Here is a 24536-nt window from a genome sequence, read left to right on the forward strand (position 1 = left end):
TTTTCTATCTTCCTAAGTTGGCAGTTTGGATAACTTGTTTGGGATCTTTCTTCTTTTTTAATATTAGTATTCAGAGTCACACATTTCTCATTAAGCACTGCTTTAGCTATATCCCACAAATTTTGGTACGCTGGTTTCATTTTCATTTAGTTCAAAATATATTCTAATTTCCCTTGTGATTTCTTCTTTGACCTGTGAGTTATTTAGAAGTGTGTTGTTTGGTTTCCAAATATTTGGGGATTTTTAGTATTTTTCCATTTTTGATTTCTAATTAATTTCATTTTGGCCAGAAAACATATTCTTGCAATTTTAATTTTTCAAAATTTATACAGACTTCTTTTATGGCACAGAATATAGTCCTTCTTGGTGAATGTTTCAAGAGCATTTGAATGTGTATTCGCTTGTTTTTGGCTTGGGTGGTATGTTCTATAAATGTCAAATAGGTCAAGTAAGTTTATGATGTTGTTCAGGTCTTCTATATCCTCAAAGATTTTCCATCTACTTATTCTATCAGTTATGGAGAAAGGAGTGTTGAAGTATCCAAATATAAAGTTCAGCTGTTTTTACTCAGTTCTGTTAGTATTTTGAAGTAATTATAACTGGGTAGATATACATTTAAAATTGTTATGTCTTCATGATGAATTGATCCCTTTAAAATTATGAAAGGACTCTATTCCTCCTAATTAAATGAAGTTTAATTTGTCTCATATAAATATAGCCACTCCAGCTTTCCTATGATTAGTGTTTACATGTTTTATTTTTTCATCTTTTACTTTTAACCTATCTATGTGTTTATATTTAAAGTGCCTCTTGTAGATAGCATATTGCATTTTTATCAAGTCCAACAGTATCTCCCTTTTAATTAAAGTATTTAGAGCATTTACAATGGATGTAATATTAATATAGTTACTATTTATTTTCTATTTGTCCCATCTGTTATTTGTTCCCATTCTCTCTTTTCTTGTTTTCTTTTAGCTTATTTTTTAGGATTCCATTTTAACTCCACTATAGGCTTACCACCATTTTTCATTTTGTTTTGTTTTAGTAGTTTTTCTAGAGTTTACAATATGCACTTTAACTTATTATAAACAGTCCATCTTCAAATAATTTTGTACCAGTTCACATCTAGAGTAAGAATCTTACAAACAATATAATAATGAAGTGCTTCCATCCTGCCCCCATACTTTGTGCTACTGTTGTCATGCAATTTATTTATGTATTAGAAACTTCACAGTATATTGCTATTATTTTTACTTTCAACAGTCAACTGCCTTTTAAAGAAATTTTAAAATGGTGGAAGAACCCTTTTCTCCCCCCCACATATTTACTATTTCTCTTGCTCTTCATTCCTTTATAAGATCCAAGCTTCGGGCTAGCATCATTTTCCTTCTGTATAAATGTTTGCTGGCAATGAACCATCTCAGCCTTTGTCTGAAAGAAGTCTTTAATTCACCTCCACTTTAAAAATAGTTTCCCTAGGTACAGAATTCTAGGTTGTGCGTTTCTCTCAGCAGTTTAAAGACGTTGCTCCATTATCTTCTGCTTTGCATAGTTTCTGATAACATAACTGTCTTATATTTGTTCCTCAGTAAGTAAATCTTTTTTCGCTCTGGCTGCTTTTAAGATTTTCTCTTCAGTATTTATTTTCAGTAATTTGATTATGATGTATCCTGGTCAGATTTTCTTTGTGTTTATCCTGCTTGGGATTTATTAAGCCTCTTGGGATCTGTGATTTTATTGTTTTCATGAAATTTGGGGAAATTTTGGCCATTATTTAATTCTTTTTCTGTGCCTTCAGCCATTTTTCCCTGGAACTCCAATTACACATATGTTAGATTGTTTGATATTGTCCCACAGGTCACTGAGACTCCGTTCCTTTTTTTTTCCCCCGTCTTTCTCTTTGTGTGCTTCATCTTGGATCATTTCTATTACTATGTCTGCAAGCTTGTTCATTAGTCTTTTCTTCTGCACTATCTAATCTGCTTTCACTGCCAACAGTGAATTTTTCACTTCAGATACTTAATTTTTCATTTCTAGAAGTTCTATCTTTTAAAAATATATATTTTCCCTCTCTCTCCTCACTATATTCATGTTTTTCTTAAAATACTTGAACACAGATATCAAAGCTATTTTAACATCTTTGTGTCCTCATACCACTATCTTTATTATTCCTCAGTTTGCTTTGACTGATTGAATTTTCTCTCAGTTACAGGTCACGTTGACACTCCTACTAACTTTTGATTGAATGCCAAACATTAAGAATTTCATTTTGTTGAGTCTAGATTTTACTTCCTTTGAAGAATGTTGGGCTTTGTTATGGTAGGAGGCTAAGTTATTTGTGTTGTTTGAGTCTTTTGAAGTTTGTATTTAAACTTCGTTAGCCTGAGTCTATAGTAGCCTTTACTCTAGGAATTACTCCCATTATTGAGACACAGCCCTTCTGGAATCTGTACTGTATTCTTTGAGTGATGAACAAGGTCTCTCCATTACAGCTTGGCTGAAACTCAAATGCATCTCAGACTTGAATAAACTCTAAGAAACATTCACTTCCAGTTCCCAGGTAGTTCTTTGTCCAAGCTTATGGAATTTCTTCTTACACATCCATATCTTATTATTCAATAAAGACTCAATGGGATCCTTATGCAGATTCTTGGAGCTCTTTTCCCCTGTAGCTATCACCTTTCTAGAACTCTGCCCCACAACATCTAGGTGCCTCAGACACTCTGAATTCTGATCTCTACCTCCTCAACTCAGCAGCACAGTTGTTTTCTGCTTGGAGTTCCTCTCCCACACTCTATGGTCTAGACATGTCTCCAGGAAGAGTGCAGGGCTCACCTCATTTGTTTTTTTTCTACCAGAGATCACAGACCTGCACTGCCTGTTACCCAATGTCTAAAACAGTTGTTTCATATATTTTATCTGTTTTTAAGATAGAAGGTTTATTCTGATTTCTGTTATTCCATAATAGCTAGAAATGGAAGTCTTTTCTTATATTTTAAAAATGAATCTTAGAAAACGGTTTGGCAGCTCCTCAAAAAGTTAAACATAGAATTACCATATGATCCAGGAATTCCACTCCTAAGTATATACCCCAGAGAACTGAAAGCAAGGACTTAAACAGGTATTTGTACACGCATGTTGATAGTGGCATTATTCACAATAGCCAAAAGTTGGAAGCAAATGGCAGATGAATGGATAAACAAAATGTAGTACATACATACAATGGAATATTATTCAGCCTTAAAAAGGAATGAAATGCTGATGCCTGCTACAAGATGGATGAACCTAGAGAATATTAAGCTCTGTGAAATAAGCCAAACACAAAGGACAGATACTGTATAATTCTACTCATATGAGGTACCTAGAACAGGCAAATTCATAGAGACAGAAAGTAGAATGGTGGATGCCAGGGGCTGGGGGGAGGATGGAATGGGAAATTATTGTTTAATGGGGACAGAATTTCAGTTGGGGAAGATTAAAAAGTTCTGGAGATGAATGGTGGTGATGGTTGCATAACATTGTGCATGTACCTAATGCTATTGAATTGTATACTTAAAAATGATTAAAATGGTAAACTCTTATATATATTTTACTACAATAAAAAAATAGCCAAAAAAAAGAATCTTCTGTCTATAATGAAGGATTTCTCATATATCTTTCAAATATTCTAACAAACATCTGACTTCAAAATATACGTAGTGCAACAAGTAAATGTAGTGCCTAATTATAAACTGATCATTTTGGGACAAAGGATAGCATTGGCCCAACTGGCCAAATTCAGATCAGATCTGAGGATTAGACAGTAGTAATTTATCATTGTGAATTTCCTGATTTTTATGGCTGCATTGCATTCACGTAGGAGAATGTCATTATTTATAGGGAATACAGGCAAAAGTCCAGGGTCCTGGGGCATCAGGTTGGCAACCTACTAGCAATGGTTCAGAAAAAAGAAGACTATTTGTAATTGAAATTTTTCTGTAAGTTTTTTATGGTTTCAAAAATTTTAAAACAAGAGAGAAAGTATTAAAAAAGATTGTATAATGTTATCACATTGATCTGGTTAGAGTAGAATTAGCTAGAGTAAAATCGTAGTAAACCATGAATAAACCATGATAGAAAGTTTAAATTAAAAAATATTAAAAACCTTTAAAAAATTAAAAATATTAAAAAAATAAGACAAACTTCTAAAAGACTGAGTTTAGATAGTGACAAACATTTGACATAGAATATAACTGAGGTTGGATGCAGTAAAGAATAAAGTCCCTGCTCCACACTGAAACTCCCTGTATTGCTTTGTAAGACAGGAAAAAGGACAAAAGACAAACAAAACTCAGGCAGAATAGCAAGCACATATACACACCTGCCAGCAAGTGTCTGATGAGTGACCAGAAGTCAACTCTCAGTTATACTTACACAATGGTTTTTCCGATGTGCAAAAATGATTTCTCTACAAATTCCCGGACGCTATGGACTTCCCCAGTGGCTATGACAAAATCCTCTGGCTCATCATTCTGTAACATCAGCCACATGGCCTAGAGAGAGAGAGGGAGGCAAGTCCAAGTTAAAGTTGCACTCAGCTGCCGTTTGGCAAATATAATGTTATCAAATGCACAGAATTGGAGTTGGGACATTGTTAAAAGGTAAACTGAGGCACATCCATATTTTTCAAGAGCGGATCTGAGCAGACACCTATCCGACAGAGCAGCACTAAACCACCAGTGGCTAGCAGCGCTCCATCGACAGGAGCTGGGGCCCGGGTCTCACGGAGCAGACGCCGAGGTGAAGGAAAGGAGTTACCAGCTCACGCAGCTGCCTTATTTGGGAAAGCAGAACCGGCTGCTGCTGACTGGTTGTTCTGAAGTTCATTTTCCTGGATTTGAGAGCATTGACTCTAGCTTAGGTTTCAGTTTGCTTCTTTAGGCTCCAAGACATTAAGAGCCACCTCAGTCTAATGGCCTCCTTGTCTAAATACTTTAGCATGGATAGCCAGAACGTGACCATCGAGTTAATATGATATTTAACCACTACAGTAGTAGTTCCCAAATGCCAGTGTGCATCAGAATCACCCGGGCAAGCATCTCAGTACAGACGCCTGGGCCGCACTTGCAGAAGTCTGGACTCAGTAGACTGGAGAACGTGTTTGAGGGATCTTTAACACTCCAGGTGATTAAAGAAGTCCTTGGATGGCAATTTAAAGGAACAAGATGTTGAAGAGTATCTGCGGTGAATAGTATATTTCTATAGTATATTTAAGAAAAGAAGAGTCTAGAAAGCATTGTCCAATTTTCCTTTATATCATGAATAGAAGTTTTGGAAAAATCATTTAAAGACAGATGTTTGTCCTCAAAAGTAGAACTAAATTTCTTAAGAATAAAGTTGAAAATTTAACAATGTGGTGACATCAAAAAGCAGGATAATCAACAGCCATTAATGGAAAAACAATCATGTAATAAATAGCATTACCACTTTTTTTTTTTTTTTTTGGTGAGGAAGACTGGCCCTGAGCTAACATCTGTGCCAATCTTCCTCTCTTTTGTATGTGGGATGCTGCCACAGCATAGCTTGATGAGCAGTGCGCAGGTCTGTGCCCGGGATCCAAACCCGCAAACCCTGGGCTGCTGAAGTAAAGCACGTGAAGCTAACCACCACACCACTAGGCTGGCCCCACTACCACTTTTAAGACGTTATCTGCGAGGCAGTGGAAATGCACCAGTGTTAAGGATTTCGTCAGGCAGCATTTCAAGGTCAGGTGCTCAACGGATGTATCACACAGGTCCACTTTTTCAACAGGGATGAGAAGTCTAGTTAGGCAACAATGCAGCTGCACATGTAAGACACAAACTGGTGGCAACTGTCACAGCCTGGCTCCACTCAGTTATTACACCTTTTATCAACAACATAAAGTCCTTTAGTTTCTATAGCTTGGAACTGCACACTAATTTTCAGATTTTGTTTACACAGATAGAAAATGCATGTTTAAGAGAAATTAAGATAGCTGGTATCTGATAGCAGCATATCTCTTTAAGGAAAATCCAGGGGCTGGCCCCACGGCCGAGTGGTTAAGTTCGCGCTCTCCCCTTTGGCGGCCCAGGGTTTCACCAATTGGAATCCTGGGGGCGGACATGGCACCGCTCATCAAGCCACGCTGGGGTGGCGTTCCACATGCCACAACTAGAAGGACCTACAACTAAACGTACACAACTATGTACTGGGGAGCTTTGGGGAGAAAAAGGAAAAATAAAGTCTTTAAAAAAAAAAAGAAAAGAAAAAAGAATACTCCAAGCCAAAAAAATCAATTTTTTCATCACTCCCATCCACTTTTCAAAATAGGTAAAAATAATAGGCACTTCATTATAATGCAGTCCCCAATATTATGTGCATTGAACTCTTGTTCTAACACTTAAAGAAAACCATTTTGGTTGATTTCTCCCTCGCTGCTATTGGATAAGTTGAAAAATAGGTTGCTGAAATCAATGTGGCAGCTTATTTTCTCTTAGAAAATGCAACCAAAAAGTTTAATTCCTCCTTATTCATTTGAATTTGTGGCAGCCTTCTAAAAATATATAGAATAAAGGTAAATATTTCTCTTTTACTTGAAGTTATCTCCTGTGGATATTTTGTATTTTTGGTCTATTACAAAATTGTTTTAAATCCTATTTTTGTTGTATGGAACATGAGCCTTTTAGGCAGTTTTACATGCCTTGGAGATGGGGCCCCTGGGTGGGACGCTGGCAAGAGATTCCAATCAGTGATAGACTGACAAATAACGGAGGAAACTGTCTTTGCTAGGAGAGAGTTTTGTTCACATTAATGAAATATCTGCAGCTTCATTTTGCACTGAGATCATAGTTGATGAATTTAGCCACAACCCTTTTTAAAAATTTTATACTAATTCTGTTAATAGTAATGATGAAGCTTGATTAGTTTTTAAAAGGCACAAAATACAGGATAGTCCAAGCGGCGTGTAGTCTACAAAAGCACACTGTTAAATGCTCCAGGCCAAGAGGAGGGGTGGGCCTGATGCTCCAGCCCAGCTCTGCTGCCCAAACCCTGTGCCCAGTACCCTCTACTGTTAAGCTACTCAGAAAGCGTCTTTTTGTGATGGACACCACGGCATGTGTGCACTCGCAGAGGCCTGGTAGGGGCCACTCTTCATGTCTGTGTCTTGAATGTACTGTCCCCAAGGTCCAGAATGCCCTCTTCCCTCATCTGTCTGGGAACTCTGACCTCTGCTTCTAGAGCCCGTACAAAAGCCCCAGGTTTAGTCCTTGCAATGAATCCCTGCTATCTCACTAGGTCTCCCGTGACCAATGGCACACAACATGGCTGACTTCACTGGGACTGAGCCTGCCCTCTGGCCACCCTTCCCCAACTAAGCTGACCCTCTTGCCTCCTCTGAGCACACACATGCACATACAGGCACATACACAAACTTGTTTTTGCTCCCTTCCAAATACTGTCAAAGTTTTTAGGAAAAATTAAATTATGCTTTTGGCTGGAATTTCTATTTGAGCATTTTTCTGGGGATTAGTATATACACTTAAATGTGTACTCCTCAAATTTCCATTCTAAAAATAAATTTCAAATAGGTCTTTCAGGACTGCTCAGCTTATTTTATTTCTTTTGAAACACTCTGTTGTGTTAGAATGGTTTTGAAAAATCATATTTTCAGTCATGTGAAAGAAAGCAAGGGGCTTGCTAAAAATAAAAGAAGCAAATACAATTACTGGCTGATGGTGGATTACTTCAAACCCTGGGACCAGCTCCCGGTGCTTGTTTTGTCCCCGACAGGAATCTGGGGATCAGGAGGAGCCTCTCACTTTCACTAGAGTGCACGCCAAGAACCTGCGCTTGCCTTCTCCATCAGACTATCTGCGGCCTTTGACCTATCAATTTCTAGGCATTTCCTCTCAAGTTCACATTGTACCAGGCTCCAGTCTGGGAATGGGAAAGGAAAGGATATACAACTCCAGATTTATTTGTTATTACTGAAAAGTTTACTGGGTTTAACAGAGGGAAAGGGCTTTGTTTAAATTTCCACTGAGCATAATTAATGGTTATTGACTGGTAAATGAAGAACAGGTGACACTCTGGATTAGCCGATAAATGATCTTGTGTTCTGGTGTGATAATGGGTTAGTAATTTGCCACAAAGCCGAGGCCCAGTGCCTCCCATCAGAATGCTAGATCATGTCCAGGACACAAAGGCCCCTCTGTGAGAAGCACTCAGCCATTCACCTCCTTATACAGCTGCACACGCTGATTTGGTCCATTTATTCTCTGATGGATAGCACAACTGAGGCAAAAGTTCACCACTTCTCACCTTCCTGTTCACATGCTAAACACATGACCCATGGCACTGGCAGGCTACAATCTGTGATCAGAGCACCACCCAGCATTGGCTCTGACTACAGAAATGATTTTGCGGTTACATGTTTTAGACGTCAGTCTTCTCTCTCTGTCTCTCAAGGAATGAAGGAGGAAAAAGACGGAGTCTTCCCACATTCCTTCAGTGCCCTTTAAGGATGTGACTGACCTATCCACTTCCTCAGATACTTATTTACTTTCAGGCCTGACCTGATCACCAGTGCAAACGAAAAAATCTCCTGCTTTTTAATCCATCCCATGGAGAGGAAAAACAATCAGTTAAGAAATGTCCCAAGGCTTCAGATTCTTCCACATACAAACGTCCCTTAATGGCAAATGAACAGTGCGGTTTTCAAATCAGGTCTCACATTCATTTTGCTTTTAAGGCACACGAAGTTTAGAGGAAACCTGACTCTGTACCATTGACACTTGAAGGCCAAGTCCAGGTGGTTATAAATATTGGTTAAATTTGGACATGTGCTCTCTTGTAACTATATAATTAACCTATCTGTTCTACAAATCTAATTTAGAGAACTTAAAACAAAACTTTAATTTAAAAAATTTCAAATAAAAATACTTCTCTCCCCCAATCTACTCTTTGGTATTCAAATCATGAATGCGGAAGCGGGCAGTGAAGGGTCATTCCTCTTCCTTGACCTGGTAGCTCTGGAAGCTATTCCCAGCTGGCCCAGTGAAGGAGAACACCCAGAGCACATCACCACAGCCGACTAACTACACCTGATTCCATGCATGCCTTTTGGGGTGTGATGGATGTTTGTCTTAAAAATTTGGATTCTACAATTGCTTCCACCTCGCCATTAACCTTCAGTTCAGGATCCAAGCCACAAACACTTATTAACTGAGCTGTCATCCATGAATAACAAGATTTGTTAATCAAGGTTATGTTTAACTATGTTTATTTGACTGCTACTTTTTCAGCCCTGTGCTTTTGTGCTTTATGGGCTACTGTCATAAAAATAATCTTAAAACAGAACTATATATAATTATTTCAGGGGAGGAAGTCTATGAAATAATTCTAATAAAAATCATAGGAATTTGAACAAATAGAATTCCCAATAAAGGATGCCAAGTGTGGATCCATTCACATACATTTTGTCTTTAAACTTTGTTCAGTAGCTGTTTTCCTGTAGACAGCCTGGTATTGACAGTTTGGGTCTGGACTTCAAGCAGTCCTGTGCTAGGCCAGGCCTTATGCTTTGTGGGACCCACGTAGGTAGGTCTGAGGGTTAGCCTGGGAGCGTACTCCCTACTCTGGTATAGTTGGACAGGTACCAAATGATTAACAAATAAAACTCTATCAAGAAAACTGTCTAGCATAAAACCAAAGGCTGGTCTTAAGGCCCTCTCAAATCTATCAATTTTCTTCATGGGCAAAAACACAGTGGTTTGTGGATTCCTTTGATTAAGGGTCCTTCAGACAATTTAAAGACACAAAGTTAGTAAACAGGAAAAAAATCATTAGATAATAAATTAATAAAAACACCAAAAATAATAGAACATAATTTAAAAGCCATATGAGTCTTGCATCTAATTTTTGCTGTTAAGATATCATTCTACACTGATATCATATGCACTGAAAGAAAGAGGCCATGTCAAAATCTGCCTTGCCCTTTATCTTTTCTTCTAGCCAGGTACACTGATCTATAAATTCCAAGGTTGAAGGTTAGTTTTTCTTATCCCTGGAAACAATGTAAAACTTAAAAGCTTCTAGTGTGAATCATTCTGAGTCAGTTTTTCTGGCATTTCATCTGCTCTTTCAATATGCAGATTCAAGTTATGTATTTATTTCTTCTATTACTCTTTGTCTATATTTTATCTCTTCTATTTGCTCCATTTCTTTTTCTGCACATCAAGTATGTACATGTTGTATCTCTCTTCTTCTATCTTCTATGTTGATTATATCCTATCTAATCATTTTTATGCTTGTTCTTTCCCATATTATTTTATGTGATTTCCTCCTGCCCGTTCATCTGATTATTTTTAGTAACATTTTAAATTTTGTTGCTAATGGGGCTTCAATTTCTGGAATGATTTTCTTTTCCTCTTCTATATCTGTCCTGATTACTTCCAGCTTAACTTTTCCATTTATTTTCTCTAAGCCACGGGTCAGCAAACTTTTTATCAGAGGGCCAGATAGTAAATATTTCAGGCTTGTGAGCCATATGATGTCTAACACAAATAGCTAACTGTTGCAGCACAAAAATGGCCACAGATGACACAGAAACAAATGGGCATGGCTGTGTTCCAATAAAACGTTATTTACAAAAGCAGGTAACTAGTCCATGCACTGCAGGTGGCCCACCCTTACTTTTAGCTAACTGAACAAAACCACGTTGCCCATAACTTCTTTGAATCTGTGGAGGACAATGATCTAAGCTGCAGCTACATATTTTTCCTTGAATAATACTCCTTAGGAGATGTGCCATTCATCTGTTTTGTTTTCTCCTTGCAATCCTCTGCCCACTCCCACCTTAGGTATAGACCCTGGGGTAGTGCCTTTCCAGTTATTACTACTATTTGAAGAAGGCTGGATATTTGCTGAAGAATTGTATGAGGAGCAGCAAGAAAGTGCACTGAGGGCAGCCTACAACTTCAATTCAAACTTCGCTCAAAAATCTCTCACCAAACTCATTACGTTCTCGGCCCCAAGACAATGCTGTTCTCATTTTTCAGCACACAGTTGGTTAGTGTGGCTCACAGAATAGCCCATAAATCACACGGCCACTATTGCACTATCTGGCAATTATTGTTTTCCCCCTGCCTTCACCCCAGATCACAATCTGCATTGCTCCTCAGCCAGGAGGCTACGTCAGTCAAGAAAATGGTTTCTCCTTCAGCAACATCTTCCTGCCATTCTTAAATATCAAAGTGGTTATCTATAAAGATATTCTCCACTCCTACATAATATCATTTTGTGGGCCTTTTGGGACTGAAAATTAACTCGAGCAAAATCTACAGCCTGTATATATGTATGTATGGTCAGCAGAATATATTCTGAGTGCACAAAGAATTATTTTTGACAATTATATGTATCTTAAAGTTATGTGACCATGTAAATAATGTATGAAAGAAGTTTAACAAAAAATGCACATTCAAATAAAGGATGTTTCACTTGTCAAATGCTGCTTCATAAGCCATCCTAACACTTGGTGGCTTAACCTTTTTATTGTTCAGGATTCTGCAAGTTAGGAATTGAGGAGAGCTCCGGCGGGGATGGCTCATCTCTGCTCCCTGTGGTGGTGGCTGAGGTGATTTGACTGGGGCTGTAGGACCGACATGGCCTCCCTCACAGCTCCGGGTCCCTGGATGCACTTCAGTCCTCTTCCAAGTGCCCTCCACCCTCATGGGCCCTCATCATTCACTAGTCTAGCTCAAGCTTCTTCACAAAACAGAAGCTACAAGGCCTCAAAAGGCCGTGGCCTGGAGTGACTCAGTGTTACTTCCTCCACATAGTATTGGTTACAGCCCAAATTCAGAAAAAGGGGAAACAGACTCTCCTCCTTTATTAGGAGAGTGATAAAGTCACACTGCAAAAGGGCATGCACGGTGGCAGGGATTATTGCAGCCATCTCTAGAGAAAATCTACCATAAAGGGCTATCTTGTGACGACTACAACATCAGCTGATTGTTTCAATGTGGTAATATATACTTTTGTCTTTAATATAAGCATTACTGCTTCACCTTGTGGCTTCCACATAAAGCTCCATCTGTCTTTAACTGTGCAGTGATAGTTAGGCTTCTATGAGGGCAACAAGACTTCACAGACTAACACCTGGAATATGGAAACTCATTTGCAGGTCACTATAAATTAACAGATGCTCTAACTTGGCCCTAACATCATTACTGTCACAACATACCTGCCAGAAGAAGTTGTTTCCTGGAGCGCACCCAGACGCCTACCTCAACCAGGTGTTTTCAATCACCTGCTCCCACCTGCATACCTAGGTAAGCCATTCTAGAATTAGCTCCTGGCTCAGCAGGAACAATACAAAAGCTCTGGGTACACAGCAGGAAGTTACTTTACACTCATGACCACCTGATCGCCCATCTCCCTGCTCGTAGTTCCTGGCCATGCTGCCGAAACATGTTCTTGGGAAGCCAGCTTTGACTTTTCTATGACCTTACCCCTCAAGCCTGTCTGACCACCTACTTCTGCCTCTCGGTCTGACTCTGACCTTTGGAATTCAATTTCTGGGCTGGTCTTGGGCTCCCTTGAATAACAGGTCCTAGCCTTGCCACAGGTCTCTCAGTTCCAGTGTTGATAATCATTGTTACTAGGAAATAAAAACTATATACACACCATATTACGTGCATTAAGGTGGACGTAGATAGGACTTTACAAGATTAGTCTAAAACTGTGCTGCCCAATGGAAATATACTACAAGCCACATATATAATTTTAAATTTTCTATTAGCCCCATTAAAAAAGAAAAAAGAAAAGGTGAAGCTAATTTTAATATTTGATTTAACCCAATATATACAGTATATTATCATTTCAAAATAAAATACTATCAAGATATTTCACATTATTTTTCTATGTATGAAGTCTTCGAAGTACAGCATGTGTGTTGCATTTACAGCACATCTCAGTTCAGACTGGCACACTTCAAGTACTCAGTAACCACATGTGGCTAGGAGACACTGCATGGGACAGAGCAGGGCTAAAGAGCTGGCCTTGTGCAAGGAAACAGTCAACCTACTATGTGATGAACTGTCCTAATCCTGTTTGCTCAACCTGTCAATCAAAAGATTCTGCTGGGGCTGCACGGAGGAAGCGTCTTCATCTTTGTTGCACAGCTGGAGGAATAATCCCCCTCTCCTCCCTCCTTTGTAATTGTCTCCACTTCTTGATTTTCCCTGTAATGATTTCATCACTAGCAGAGAGAGAGCTTCAAAAGCAGTATAACTAGCTCCTAATTTATGATCATCTGACATTTGAATGCTTGCCCCTTTCATCTACAAATGGGCAGTAATACCACACCCCACCTCCCCAACTGGAATGCCTGGGTAGTAAATACCTGGAGAACAACTTATGGGTATGTTGAAGAGCAGTCTTGAGGAGAGGAGGCAGGAACGCTCAAATTTCAGTGTGCGTTAGAATCATCTGGAAGGTTAAAACACAGATTGCTGGCCTCCTCTAGCCCCAGAGTTTCTGATTGAACAGGCTTGGGGTGGGGCCTGAAAATCTGCATTTCTAACAAGTTGCAGGGTGAAGCTGATGCAACTCGTGTGCGGACCACACTGAGAGCCACTGCTTGCTGTGGCTGGAGCTCAGACTTGGAATAAGACCACAGACTTGGAATAAGACCACTTGTGTTTAAACCACAGCTCCAGGACTTACTGGGTAACTTCTGGCAACTCCCTTAATCTTCCAGTGTCTCAGAAAAATGAGAACAATAAAAGTACTTACCTCATAGGGTTGTTTTTAGGATTAAATTAGTTAATATATGTAAAGTGCCTGGAACAGTGCCTGGGACACAATAAGTGCTTGAGGACTATTATTTATCAGGATGATGATGATGACAATGATGATTATGTAGCTTTCGAGGGTTATTGGTGCCTAGATCTAGTTAATCTCCATGACCAAACTCTTGCACCCATAGATGGCAGGGGAGGGAAGATTGAAAGGGTGGAGCAAATTTAATCCTGATTCTGTTAGTCAGAGACACAGAATTTTATAGCTGGAAGGGGCCTCAGAGATGTTCTCATTCAATTTAATTCATTTTAAAGACTAAGCAACTGGAACCAGAAACATTCTATGACTCACCTAAAGTCACACACCTACTTAGTGCCAGAGCTGAGACTAGAACCTGGATTCTCCTTTTAGTATTCTTTTTATTGCATTACACTAACATGCATTTTCCTAATAGCTGTAACTAGGGATGCACTTGCCTATGGAAACTGTTATAAACGGCTTTTAGGAATAGCTGTATGGACTTCTGTGGGCTAACGTGGGGACTTGACCTACTGGTGAAGCCAATAAATATTTATGGAACGCCTGCTAGGTGCCAGGCACTGTGCTGGGGTCTGAGAGTATACCAGCTAGGGATAAACAAGGTAGACACTGTGCCTGGCTTATGGACTTCCAACATTTATATAGGAAAAGGATTTTAAAAGTTCAACACTTGATTTAAGAACTTCTGAGACATAAACTCCAGGTAGTATCCAGAAGACATCAGGCATGTAACTTTCTAAAACTTTCCTCCTAACCAACACTATTCCAACCCACAGCTGTTGCTGAAGGAGTGAATCAAGGCAGCTATATTTAAGTCAGGTGACGTCTGTGTGCCTCCCCTCCCTCCCAACTCCCTTATCATGGATGGAGACTTGATATATTCTGGGCCAGTTGGAGTCTCAAAAAAGTCTGTAGTAAGAGACTCAGAGATTGAATGAGTAGGATAGCCCTGAGCACTGGAGCTGTGTGGCTGCCACATAGGTCCAGCCAGCCCTGCTGAAGCCAAAGGGCGGCCTGCAAAAGGAGCACTGCCGAGTGCAGCATGGAAGGGACCTGTTTGGGTGTGTGTGGGGAAAGAGACTACAAGGCGGTAGGGAGGGGAGGAGAGATGCACAGACATACAGGAAAGCAGAGTTCATGTCCAAATTCCTGTGAAGTATCCTGATGCTCCTTATGATAAATCCCTTTTTACTTGAATTTCTCTGAGTTGGTTTCTGCTTCTTGCACCAACAAACTCAGATGAAGACAGCTGGAGACCAAACAAGACTTCCAGAACTTTGCTCAGTCTGTGAGTGTGTAAGACCAATCATGCATCAGGCTCTTTACTCAGTGCTGAGAGAACAGTTCCAACCGGGATAAGGCACCACCTGGGACCTCAGAATCCATAGGGAAGACTGCTATGTGCCCACTCAGCAGCCAAAATAGCACAAGGCCAATGGGATAAATGCTAGCAGAAAAGGAGGCATGGGAGCACAAGGGAGGAGACAATTAATGCAGACCAGAGGAGCAGGATTGCTTCAGGGGATTTTTACCAGTCTGCTTTTTAATCCCAATGAGCACCGATGACTGCCCATTCTTCAGCTCCTCTGAAGACTGCAGGCTAGGACACATGCACCATCTTTGTCACTGGGAGTTAGTGTCCCATTCAACTTGTTCATTTAAATTCATTTCAAATGTGTTTCCCCACAATGTCCTCATTCACAAAAATCAGGATTTCAACTTAAAAGCCACTCTCCCACTTAGTTCTCTTAAAACTATGCTTAAATAGATATAGATTTAATCATTCTGCCTTTAATTTTTGGCCGCTAAATATAAAAATATCCCAACATAAACAGTACATAAGCTTTGTTCTTCTGGGAGGTCAAATTGCTCTTATTGACTTGGTCTTACCCATGAGCGTAATGTTTCTGTTATCATAACTTTTTCCTAGAGGCTGACTCTGTCATGTCCTCGAATGAAAGAGATAAAAAGAGAAGCTAGTTATATTTAAGAAAACATTTATTGTAACAGTAATATTTAGGCCTAGTGACACAAGAGGAAAGAAATTCCACTATATATAAAAAACAATTTAGAGACAACTTCTCCTCCAATAAGGGCCCCTCCAGACAACTGCAAATTAAACAAAAAGCCCCTTTGTGTTCTTCAAATTAAAAAAAAAATCAAGACACCTCCTAAAAGTTCAATTATTTTAAAAACACAGAGATGGTGATGTGAGATTTTTTTTGAGTATTTATAACTCTAGATGAAACCTAGAAAAACAAGCCTTTGATAAACTGAATTAATAGTTTCAAAATATTTAACTTATCAAGTATTTGAAAATTCTAAAATGTCCAAAAAATATTTTTAAAAAAACTTTGGAGAAACTTAACTCAAATTATCAGACTCTGGAGAAAAAACATCTATTTTTCAGTGACTAAAATTTTCAGCAGTCTGAGAAGTATCAATGACTGCTCAAGATCATTATTAACAATAAAAAATTGTCTATTACTACACAACACCATAAGTAATGTCATCTAGCAAATGCTAAAGGTTGAGAACTGAGGAGCAATCTTTCCTGTTAAAATAACACAAGATTTTTCACATTCATTTCATATGAATGAACAACGTCTTCATTGTTTTCCTGAACACTAATTTAGTGTTGTATTTTTTTGCTTGTGTCAACGAGTGTCAAAATATTGTTCTTTTAAATACATGAAAGTATTTGCATAGAGCTTTATTACTGATCTTTAGATGTTAGCCAGAGGCAAAATAAAACAGAGACACTCCAGTTGGGAAATCTCACTAGCAATGAAAAGCAAGAGTCTTTAACATATTCTGCTTTTCTGCCAATTTTCTTTCCCGAATACACAATGGTTTATTTACCTCACAATTGGTGAAATTAAAAGCAAAGTCAGATACAATAAAACTATGCTTCAATTATAAGACACAAGAATTCCATTTCCCTAAACACGAAACAGAAAGTTTGCAAGAAGGAATACAAAAACTCTTAAGAGGAAGTTCTAAGATCCAGACATGAATTAAAATACAATAGCATATACATCAATTACAGAAAAGTCAAGAAACACAGTGTGTTTCAACAATGAAGTGAGAAACACCTGGGCAATTTTTATTAAGTTATGGCTTTCTGCATCATCTCATCGGTAAATGCTCAATTGACTGTAATTGTTTGCATTTATCCCAGTTATTAAGAAAAATAAAGCCACTACATTTTCTGTCTTTTCAAAGTTGAAGAGTCCACAACCAGGTATCTGATGTGGTTTTCAATTCTGTTTTTTTCCTCCCTAACACTAATTATCTTGCCATCATGGTACTGCCCAAAAAGACAAAATGCCCTTTCACAGAAGCGTAGGCTCCAGCTGATGGGTTACTCACTACGAAACTGAAGGGCTGTACCCTGGTTGCGGTCAGGAAAGAGCAGTCCCGGCGCATGGTGCCAGGACAGGCTAGACTAAGGCCATGCTCGCACTGCGAGAAACCAGACCAGCCTTTCAAGTCAAGTGTTGGCTTGTAGACATATAAGTTAATCAGCTATGAAATAACCACCACAATGTTCTTATTGATCATGAAAGGCTTGTGATGCAACTCTTGGCCTGGAGAGGATCTGTGCTTCATTCTTTCAGCCTCCAACTTTCAGAGAAAGAGAGCACTTTAAGAATGGTATTTACAAAAGACAGATGCTAATTTCATGATTTGAACCTTCCTAGGAAGACGTGCAATGTGCTGGGTCTTGTCAATGAAGTATACTAAACTCATCACATTCATAAGCCGGTTCATTTTTCAAAGAACAAGATAGTGTTTTCATTGCACTGCACTTACTAAGAGTAAAAGGTTAGAAAGCTTCAGATTGATAACATTTCAAAGCTAAATTTTAAACGTTTTCCCGTAAATCTTTTTCTTCTCTGTGAGACACCAGGTAACGTTGATAATTTTGTTTTTAAATCAGTGTGACTGATATAAAGAACGGCTATGGAACATTTGCTGCAAAAGTCATAAATTAATTTAAGAAGCTGGTAATTTTAAAGTACTAATGTGTGTATAGGTAGAATATTTAGTATACTTTTACTGTTCTTGAAAATGAGCCAGTGTGATAATCATACTTTCTGCTCAATTTATACCGATTTTCAGTTCCCATTTCTAGTAAATTCTTTCTAAAGTCATACAGGGGAAAAACAAAAGTGGGTGAGGGGGACTTGTGCTGTCAGAGCTTCAGGATGTATTACTGTAAGATGCTCCGAAATGTGGGCCACTGGGTCACCCACAGATGTGACCATAAACTAGGGAGTCCTTTCCCATTAGGCCAGCTCCATCATTCAGAGGATTCAGAGAATGAGTCCTCTTACGCAAAAAAGAAAGGAACAAATTCAGTACAGAGTCCAGTGAGAGAAGTATACAAGTGAGCTGCAGAATCAGTGAATTAAATCTTTACAAAGAACATTCAGTAGATCACTTCTCCAACGGCACGGAGATAAAATCCCACGGTCTCTCCACGAGAAACCGGCTGCCAAATGATAAATCCTCTAGTCCCAGTGTGCTATCCGCACTATATGGTTAGGCCTCCAGACACATGTGTCTACGGACACTAAAGAGCTTGGTCAGTGAGAGAATGAACACGCTAGGGTGCGATGACAGTTCGACAATTGCTCCTGCCCACCTTCCTTCTTTCACATAGATCGTTTGTGTGTGACTGACTCCAGAACAAACAGAGAAGAAAAAACCCCAAGCATTGTATTTCTAACAATGAACTGGACTGCAGGTTTGCTCAAGGGGGAATAATGGGATATCCCAGTTACCAGGGTGGCATGATCATCTACAAAGCAATGAGAACCAGTCTCTCAGTTTGCACGACTCACTTTTGTCAACAACTCAGTGTCAGATTAGTTTAACTCTGTGCTAGGACCACTGAGGAAAAGGACAAGTACTGGACATTTGCTCCTACGAGTGAGGAGTGCCCCTAAGCTAGGGGGATAGACATCCTGCCCACCTGGGGGAAACAGCACTACCTGTTGAAACGCCAGTCTCCTTGAGCGGAGACGTCCCCTTTGCCCCAGCACCCCTCTGCAAGCAAGTTTGGAGGGTCTGTAGAACACAGCCAGGCATCACAGAGCTGCCTGCTTCTCATCTAATTCAGCTCCTCCTAGCACCACTGGAGGTGGAAGTGAAGAGGGACGGAGTGAAGAAAAAACGTGATTTTTTAAAAAAAAAAAATGATCTTGTTCCTAGCAGTAAACACAGAGCCAGTAGCTTGGGAAGCCTTTCCGTGATCACTTGTTTACTTTTTATACAGTGGGAGACAGCTATTTAAAGCTGGGCCTGTGGTGTGAGACTGCATACAAAACACAGACTGAAAATGAAAACCCGTGTGCAGAACGTGAGAGCCGAAAGAATCGCACAGGCAAGAGATGAAGGCCTTATATGTTTATCCGTCTTTCCAAACCAAGTGTTTTTACAGGAAAATAGGTAGTCATAAAGGACAGTCTCAATGTTATATAGTGAAAAGAACTCAGAAGGAAATCCTAAGACTGGGCTGGTCACTTTAGACAAGTCACTTATTTCACCCTTGATTTTCTTACACAGGTTACAGGGTTTTAGGCATGCCCTTAGATAATGTATTAAAAGCACTTTGTGATCTACTAAATGTTATTGCTGTTATAAATGATAATATTATTGGAGAAAATTCCAAGGTTAATGACTAAGAGATCAGGATTCTATAATGATCACTGAGATATGACGTGATAATTCCATGGACTGTTATATTTAACATAAAAACATAGCATTTTGCAGAGCAGTAACTCTTTTAAAAAATGTGTTTTAGAATGGAATTTGGGGTTTCAACATTTCCATCCTTAAGAATTTCTGATTCCTTGCCCAAAATAGGTCAGTTATATTCAAGTTTTGAAAGAGCATAAAAATCCTAGTAATTTATATATTTTTCTTATATGTGGGTTTCTGCTATTTTAGGAAAATAAATTTGCATTATACAGGTAGACATTCCAGAGGAGCTTTAAGAGTTTTTTTCTGAATAGGTAGCTTTATTAATCATTGTTAGATAGTGTTTCTTTGTTTAACAGTGTTCCTAAATAGTAAATAGTTGTTGACAGAAGTTTTTTCTAACGTGCTTTCACAGCGAAGAAGAAAAATCCATAAGTAGAGCCTGAACTGAGGAGTGATCAGAAGATTTAAATGAATGAAATCTTTAAACAAAACAAAACCTTTTTAAACAGATCAGTTAACTGGAGATTGTACTTTTTGGAAGTGGATTCTAACTAAACTGTAATAATAAGTCTAATGCCATCTTTCATTCAACATCATTTTCCTAATAATCTTGGTCTAAGTGTTTCCAAACTTCACTGTTTATTTTGGCATAAAGAGCTCCCACCTCTACCGTCTCTGTTCCTAGAGCAGGGGACGGTGTCAACATGACGGTCAGGTGGGAACACAACCCATTAACAGGCAGCCAGAAGGCTGCAGTCTATGGATAAGAACGCACTAGACAAGAGTGAGCCAAAGAAGGCTCAAGGCAGACCCGTGAACTTATTAATTTGTCATAGTTTTGATGAAAATAATCAGGAGGTTTCTCAACATTTCTTGTAAAGAACATTAATTTCATTGTCTTATTTTACAGATGGAGAAACTGAGCCATGCGGGGGGAATGACCTACAAAGGGTCACGAGGCGGCAGAATGAGGCACAGAAGGCAGATTTCCTGATCTCTGTGCCAGTTTTCCACCCCATCTACTCTGTCTAAACGAACCGGCAGGAGCTTCGTTTTGATAAGCTGTTCCATGAAAACACATCCTGTGCCAGATTCTCTCCAGTGCCCAAGACACTCCCCAACAGTGGGTTAAGGCTTGGGGCGCTTTAACTCTTTCTGCACACACTGGTTTAGGAAACAGCCAGAAAGTGAGAGGGCCTCGGGGAGGCATTTCCAAGACAACACAGGACACTCCTCCCTGTCCCACTTTCAGCCTTAACACCAAGGGCTGAGGATTTTAAAGCCTTTAGTCTGGGTCCTTTGAAACATCCCTAGATTCCCTCATTAACGACTCTTCTTCACAGATCAGCTGCAAATGACCACTGCCACTGTGGTTCAGACTGGCGGTACAGACTGGCTGCACTTTCTGAAAACTACAGAGATGAAATGGGAGGGTGAGTATTTGAATGGTTCTTATCTTTACAAAGGGATTCTCTGCGGTGTGTCATACAGAATACTCTCAGTGCATCAACACGTTTGATTCTATGATTACCTTTTTTTTTTTTTGACAGAGAAACTAGAAGTTAGGAAACCTAAGCTAATGTGTATCGAATCACTGGAAACCAAACAGTAGCAAAGATCACAGAACTTTTGAGAGTTGGCAGGTTCGTTGGGTTTTAGAGATAAGGAAACCCAGATCCAACAGGGTGTTCCAGATGGCTAGAGATAGGCCCAGGAGAGAGGCCACACCTTCTGTCTTCTAGGCCAGTTCTCTCTCTAGGACACCATGTGGGATATAAAAGCATCTTGAGAATTATCATGTAAGCCAATGAAAAAATGAGTGTAATATTTATACATATCTGCTTTTATACAAAAACTGGGAATAACTTTCTAGTGAATGAAGTACTTTCCTTTGAAAAGTGATTTTTATTTTTTAACATGACACTGGAAAAAGGGTCTAAGACAGGATTCACAACTCCAGTGCCTCCAGGGACCCAGGCTGATTTCATGTCTGGTGGCTTGTAGGGTATATGCCCCTTCTAGAAGGAGTCATGAGCGCTTCACTGCAGTAGACAGTTGGTATTCAGGGATGTGAAACAAGTCTCTCAAGATCTTCTGGTTATATAAGAAAAGTTGCATATCTGAAATGCTAAAAATTGAGAGTTACATTTAAAAAAACTCTCAAATTTTAACTGTTAGCTAAAAAAAATTTAAAACATTGCCTGGACTAAACAAAACATACCAATGGGGTAGATCCGGTACAGTGAGGTCTGCCCGTTTAGCAATCTGGCCTGAAGGAGGACTCCAATAAGAGTTATTTTCCTTGAGAAATCTGACTTGAGTGTAAAATTGAGCAAGGATCTGCAAACCTTCTTCTCATGCCATCACTGCAGGGCACACTGAACTTTATTCAATTCACCAGAAAATAAAATGGACAAACTATAAAATGTAGCTTCTTAGTTTGTTTACAATATAGATATTTTCTAATACCCTGTTTTCCTACTTTTCTGAAATTCTTCATATAAGAAATACAAACCACAAAGAAAATAAAAGTTTAAAACAGGAAACATATTTTCCAAACCCCCTTCTTGCTCCAAATTTCATTAAACGCACAAGAGAAAATATCCTTTGTAAAATAGTTAATATAATTACAAAATAGTCACAGAGGTCCTATATAATAAAAACAACAACCACCCTTAAATTTCAGTCATCAAAAATCAGGGAACTCATTATTTGGGAAATAAAAATACCAGTTCATCTAAAGTAAATGTGGGGTTAAAAAAAAGAAAAAGAAAGAGCCAAGCAAAATCCAGTACTGCTTCCACCTTTTCGAATGACTTCAGATAACAACAAATGACCAAGACAGAAAGCGCAATTGCTAGACCTCCCTTGAATTCTCTTGGAGCTGCCACCTCTCCCAGTCCCCAGACTGACCTCTGAGTTAAGCCAGATGGGACTGAGAGAGATGTCAAGCAAGTGCTGAAAAGGTGACTTGAGTATCTGGCAGCTGAGTCTGGAGCGAGTTTCTCTGCGAATTCTCTGGGGGTTGCTGCTTTCCAATTTCTCAGGAATGTTTAATTCTCCTCATCCCTTCACTGAATCTCTCTCTGGAGAGGTCAGGGAAGCCTGTGACATCCCTGGAGGGCACTGCCTGACTAAATTAGCATGAGATAACTTCGAACTCTCTTCCAAACACGAAAATACAAGGGAGAAAATTTCATTAAAAGCAGAAGACTGGGTGATCCAAGTTAATCCCAGCTCTAAGCTGCTGTAGAAACTCCAGTGTTTATGTTCTGACTCTCCTCTCTGTGACAGAGTTCACTGACTATAATGCCAGCCATGCTAAGTGTCCAAATTGACCTCAGCTGACCAAACCTTACTTTCATAATGAAGGTAAAAAAGTGGGTTTGGTGGTATTAAAATAAGTATTTAGCCTGTTTACGTGTTACTATATGAAGCAGTAAGCATTTATGACCTGAGGTCAAAAATAAACATTTTAGTACTTCAGCCTTTAAATATCTTTTAAATCAGGAAACAGGCAACTTTAATAGGTAACATGAGTCAATAACCGTATGTATGTGTGTAAACACGGGAATATCTAATGCCCATTGAGTAAGGCATATAATGTCATACAGACATGCTTTCTATTATAGCTACAAATATTTGAAAGAACACATTGTAAATATTTAGAATAACATAATTAATGAGATATGTTCAAAAAGTGCAAGGACGACCATTTCATCATTTGCTTCTAAAAAATTTAACTGGAAGGATAGCGCTAGAAAAGGTATCAGTGTAGCCTGTCTATAAAATATGACCAGTACAATATTAAAGGATTCAAACTTGGATGCCTATCTTGGAGCTCTTCTGCTTCAACCAAGGAAACACTACCATGTGGACTAACTCTTTGATGAAGGTTTCTTGATAGCTACTGTACCATAATGTATATTATGTTTTGCTTTAATTTAAAAAATCTTTTGTTTCCTTTGACTCTTCATAATTTGTGGAAATTGGCACTTCATAACTACTATAAACAATTATTCAGCTATCAACATTTTGCAGACTAAAAGTTATGCTGCTCTACACTTTTAAACATTTTTGTGTACTTTTAGACATTTTTCACTTTGGATTCCATTTAATATTCCTTGACTATTGTAAGAGAGAAAAGGTACAGAATAATGTGCCCCAGATGAGGGATAATGGCTTAGTTTGTCTGATTATACTACCTTTACTATAGATAGCCAAGTACTCAAGTGATAAAAGTCATTTGCTAGTACATTATACTTAACATTAGGTTAGCTAGTGATAGAATTAGTTCCTAGAAAAGTTCTCTATTTTGACTTGGCAATTCTGTTGATATGCCCCCAACTACTTCACTAAAGCCTCAGGACAATGACTGACACTAACCGAACACATACCATACGATGACACCGTATATGATATTTACAGAGATAAAGAAGAAATGGATCCTTCTTTCAAAAAGCACCCAGTGTAGCAGAAGGTATGTAACGTAACTTGTGAGGAAATAAAATTCCTGAATGTTTAAACTTAGGTTAAGAAACTCTCTCAAAGCTGAGGGAAATAAAAAAAATATTTTAGTGTGTGGTGAGCTACTTCTCAGCTGAAGTACAAGCTATATTCAGACTTAAGCTACGAACATACAAATAATATAGAAAACACAGTGAGGGAACTGACTGGCATACTATAAATCCCTGCCGTTTCTTAATCCATCGCGGGCATTTTCAAGATGATTAGTGGGCCTCAGTGAAATCCACAGCCACAGAGCTGTGCTATAATTAGCTAATAGGAAGGCTAAAGCCCAAGCTTCAACCTCACTAGGTTTAAGCTCTGACAAACCAAAATCGATTAGTTCAGACATGAAATGTTGACATCCTTTAGGTAACACAGAGATTAAATCTAACTTTCTGATGATTTCTATCTTTTGTTAGGAATGCTAAGCAAAATCTTCAAATATTTTGTGGCCATGTTTAAGTTTTCAAAGC

General features: G+C 38.9%; 1 protein-coding gene across 1 annotated transcript in view; it reads right to left on the reverse strand.

Annotated features, from left to right (window-relative positions):
• Positions 1–24536, reverse strand: part of GMDS (GDP-mannose 4,6-dehydratase) — a 649017-nt gene that overhangs the window by 124185 nt on the left and 500296 nt on the right. Inside the window, exon 8 of the mRNA XM_070583962.1 lies at positions 4414–4532. Within this exon, the coding sequence (XP_070440063.1) occupies positions 4414–4532 (119 nt within the window). The remainder of the gene's footprint in view (positions 1–4413; positions 4533–24536) is intronic.

This window comes from Equus przewalskii, chromosome 19 (assembly GCF_037783145.1).
Source record: "Equus przewalskii isolate Varuska chromosome 19, EquPr2, whole genome shotgun sequence".
In the NCBI taxonomy this organism is placed as follows: Eukaryota; Metazoa; Chordata; class Mammalia; order Perissodactyla; family Equidae; genus Equus; species Equus przewalskii.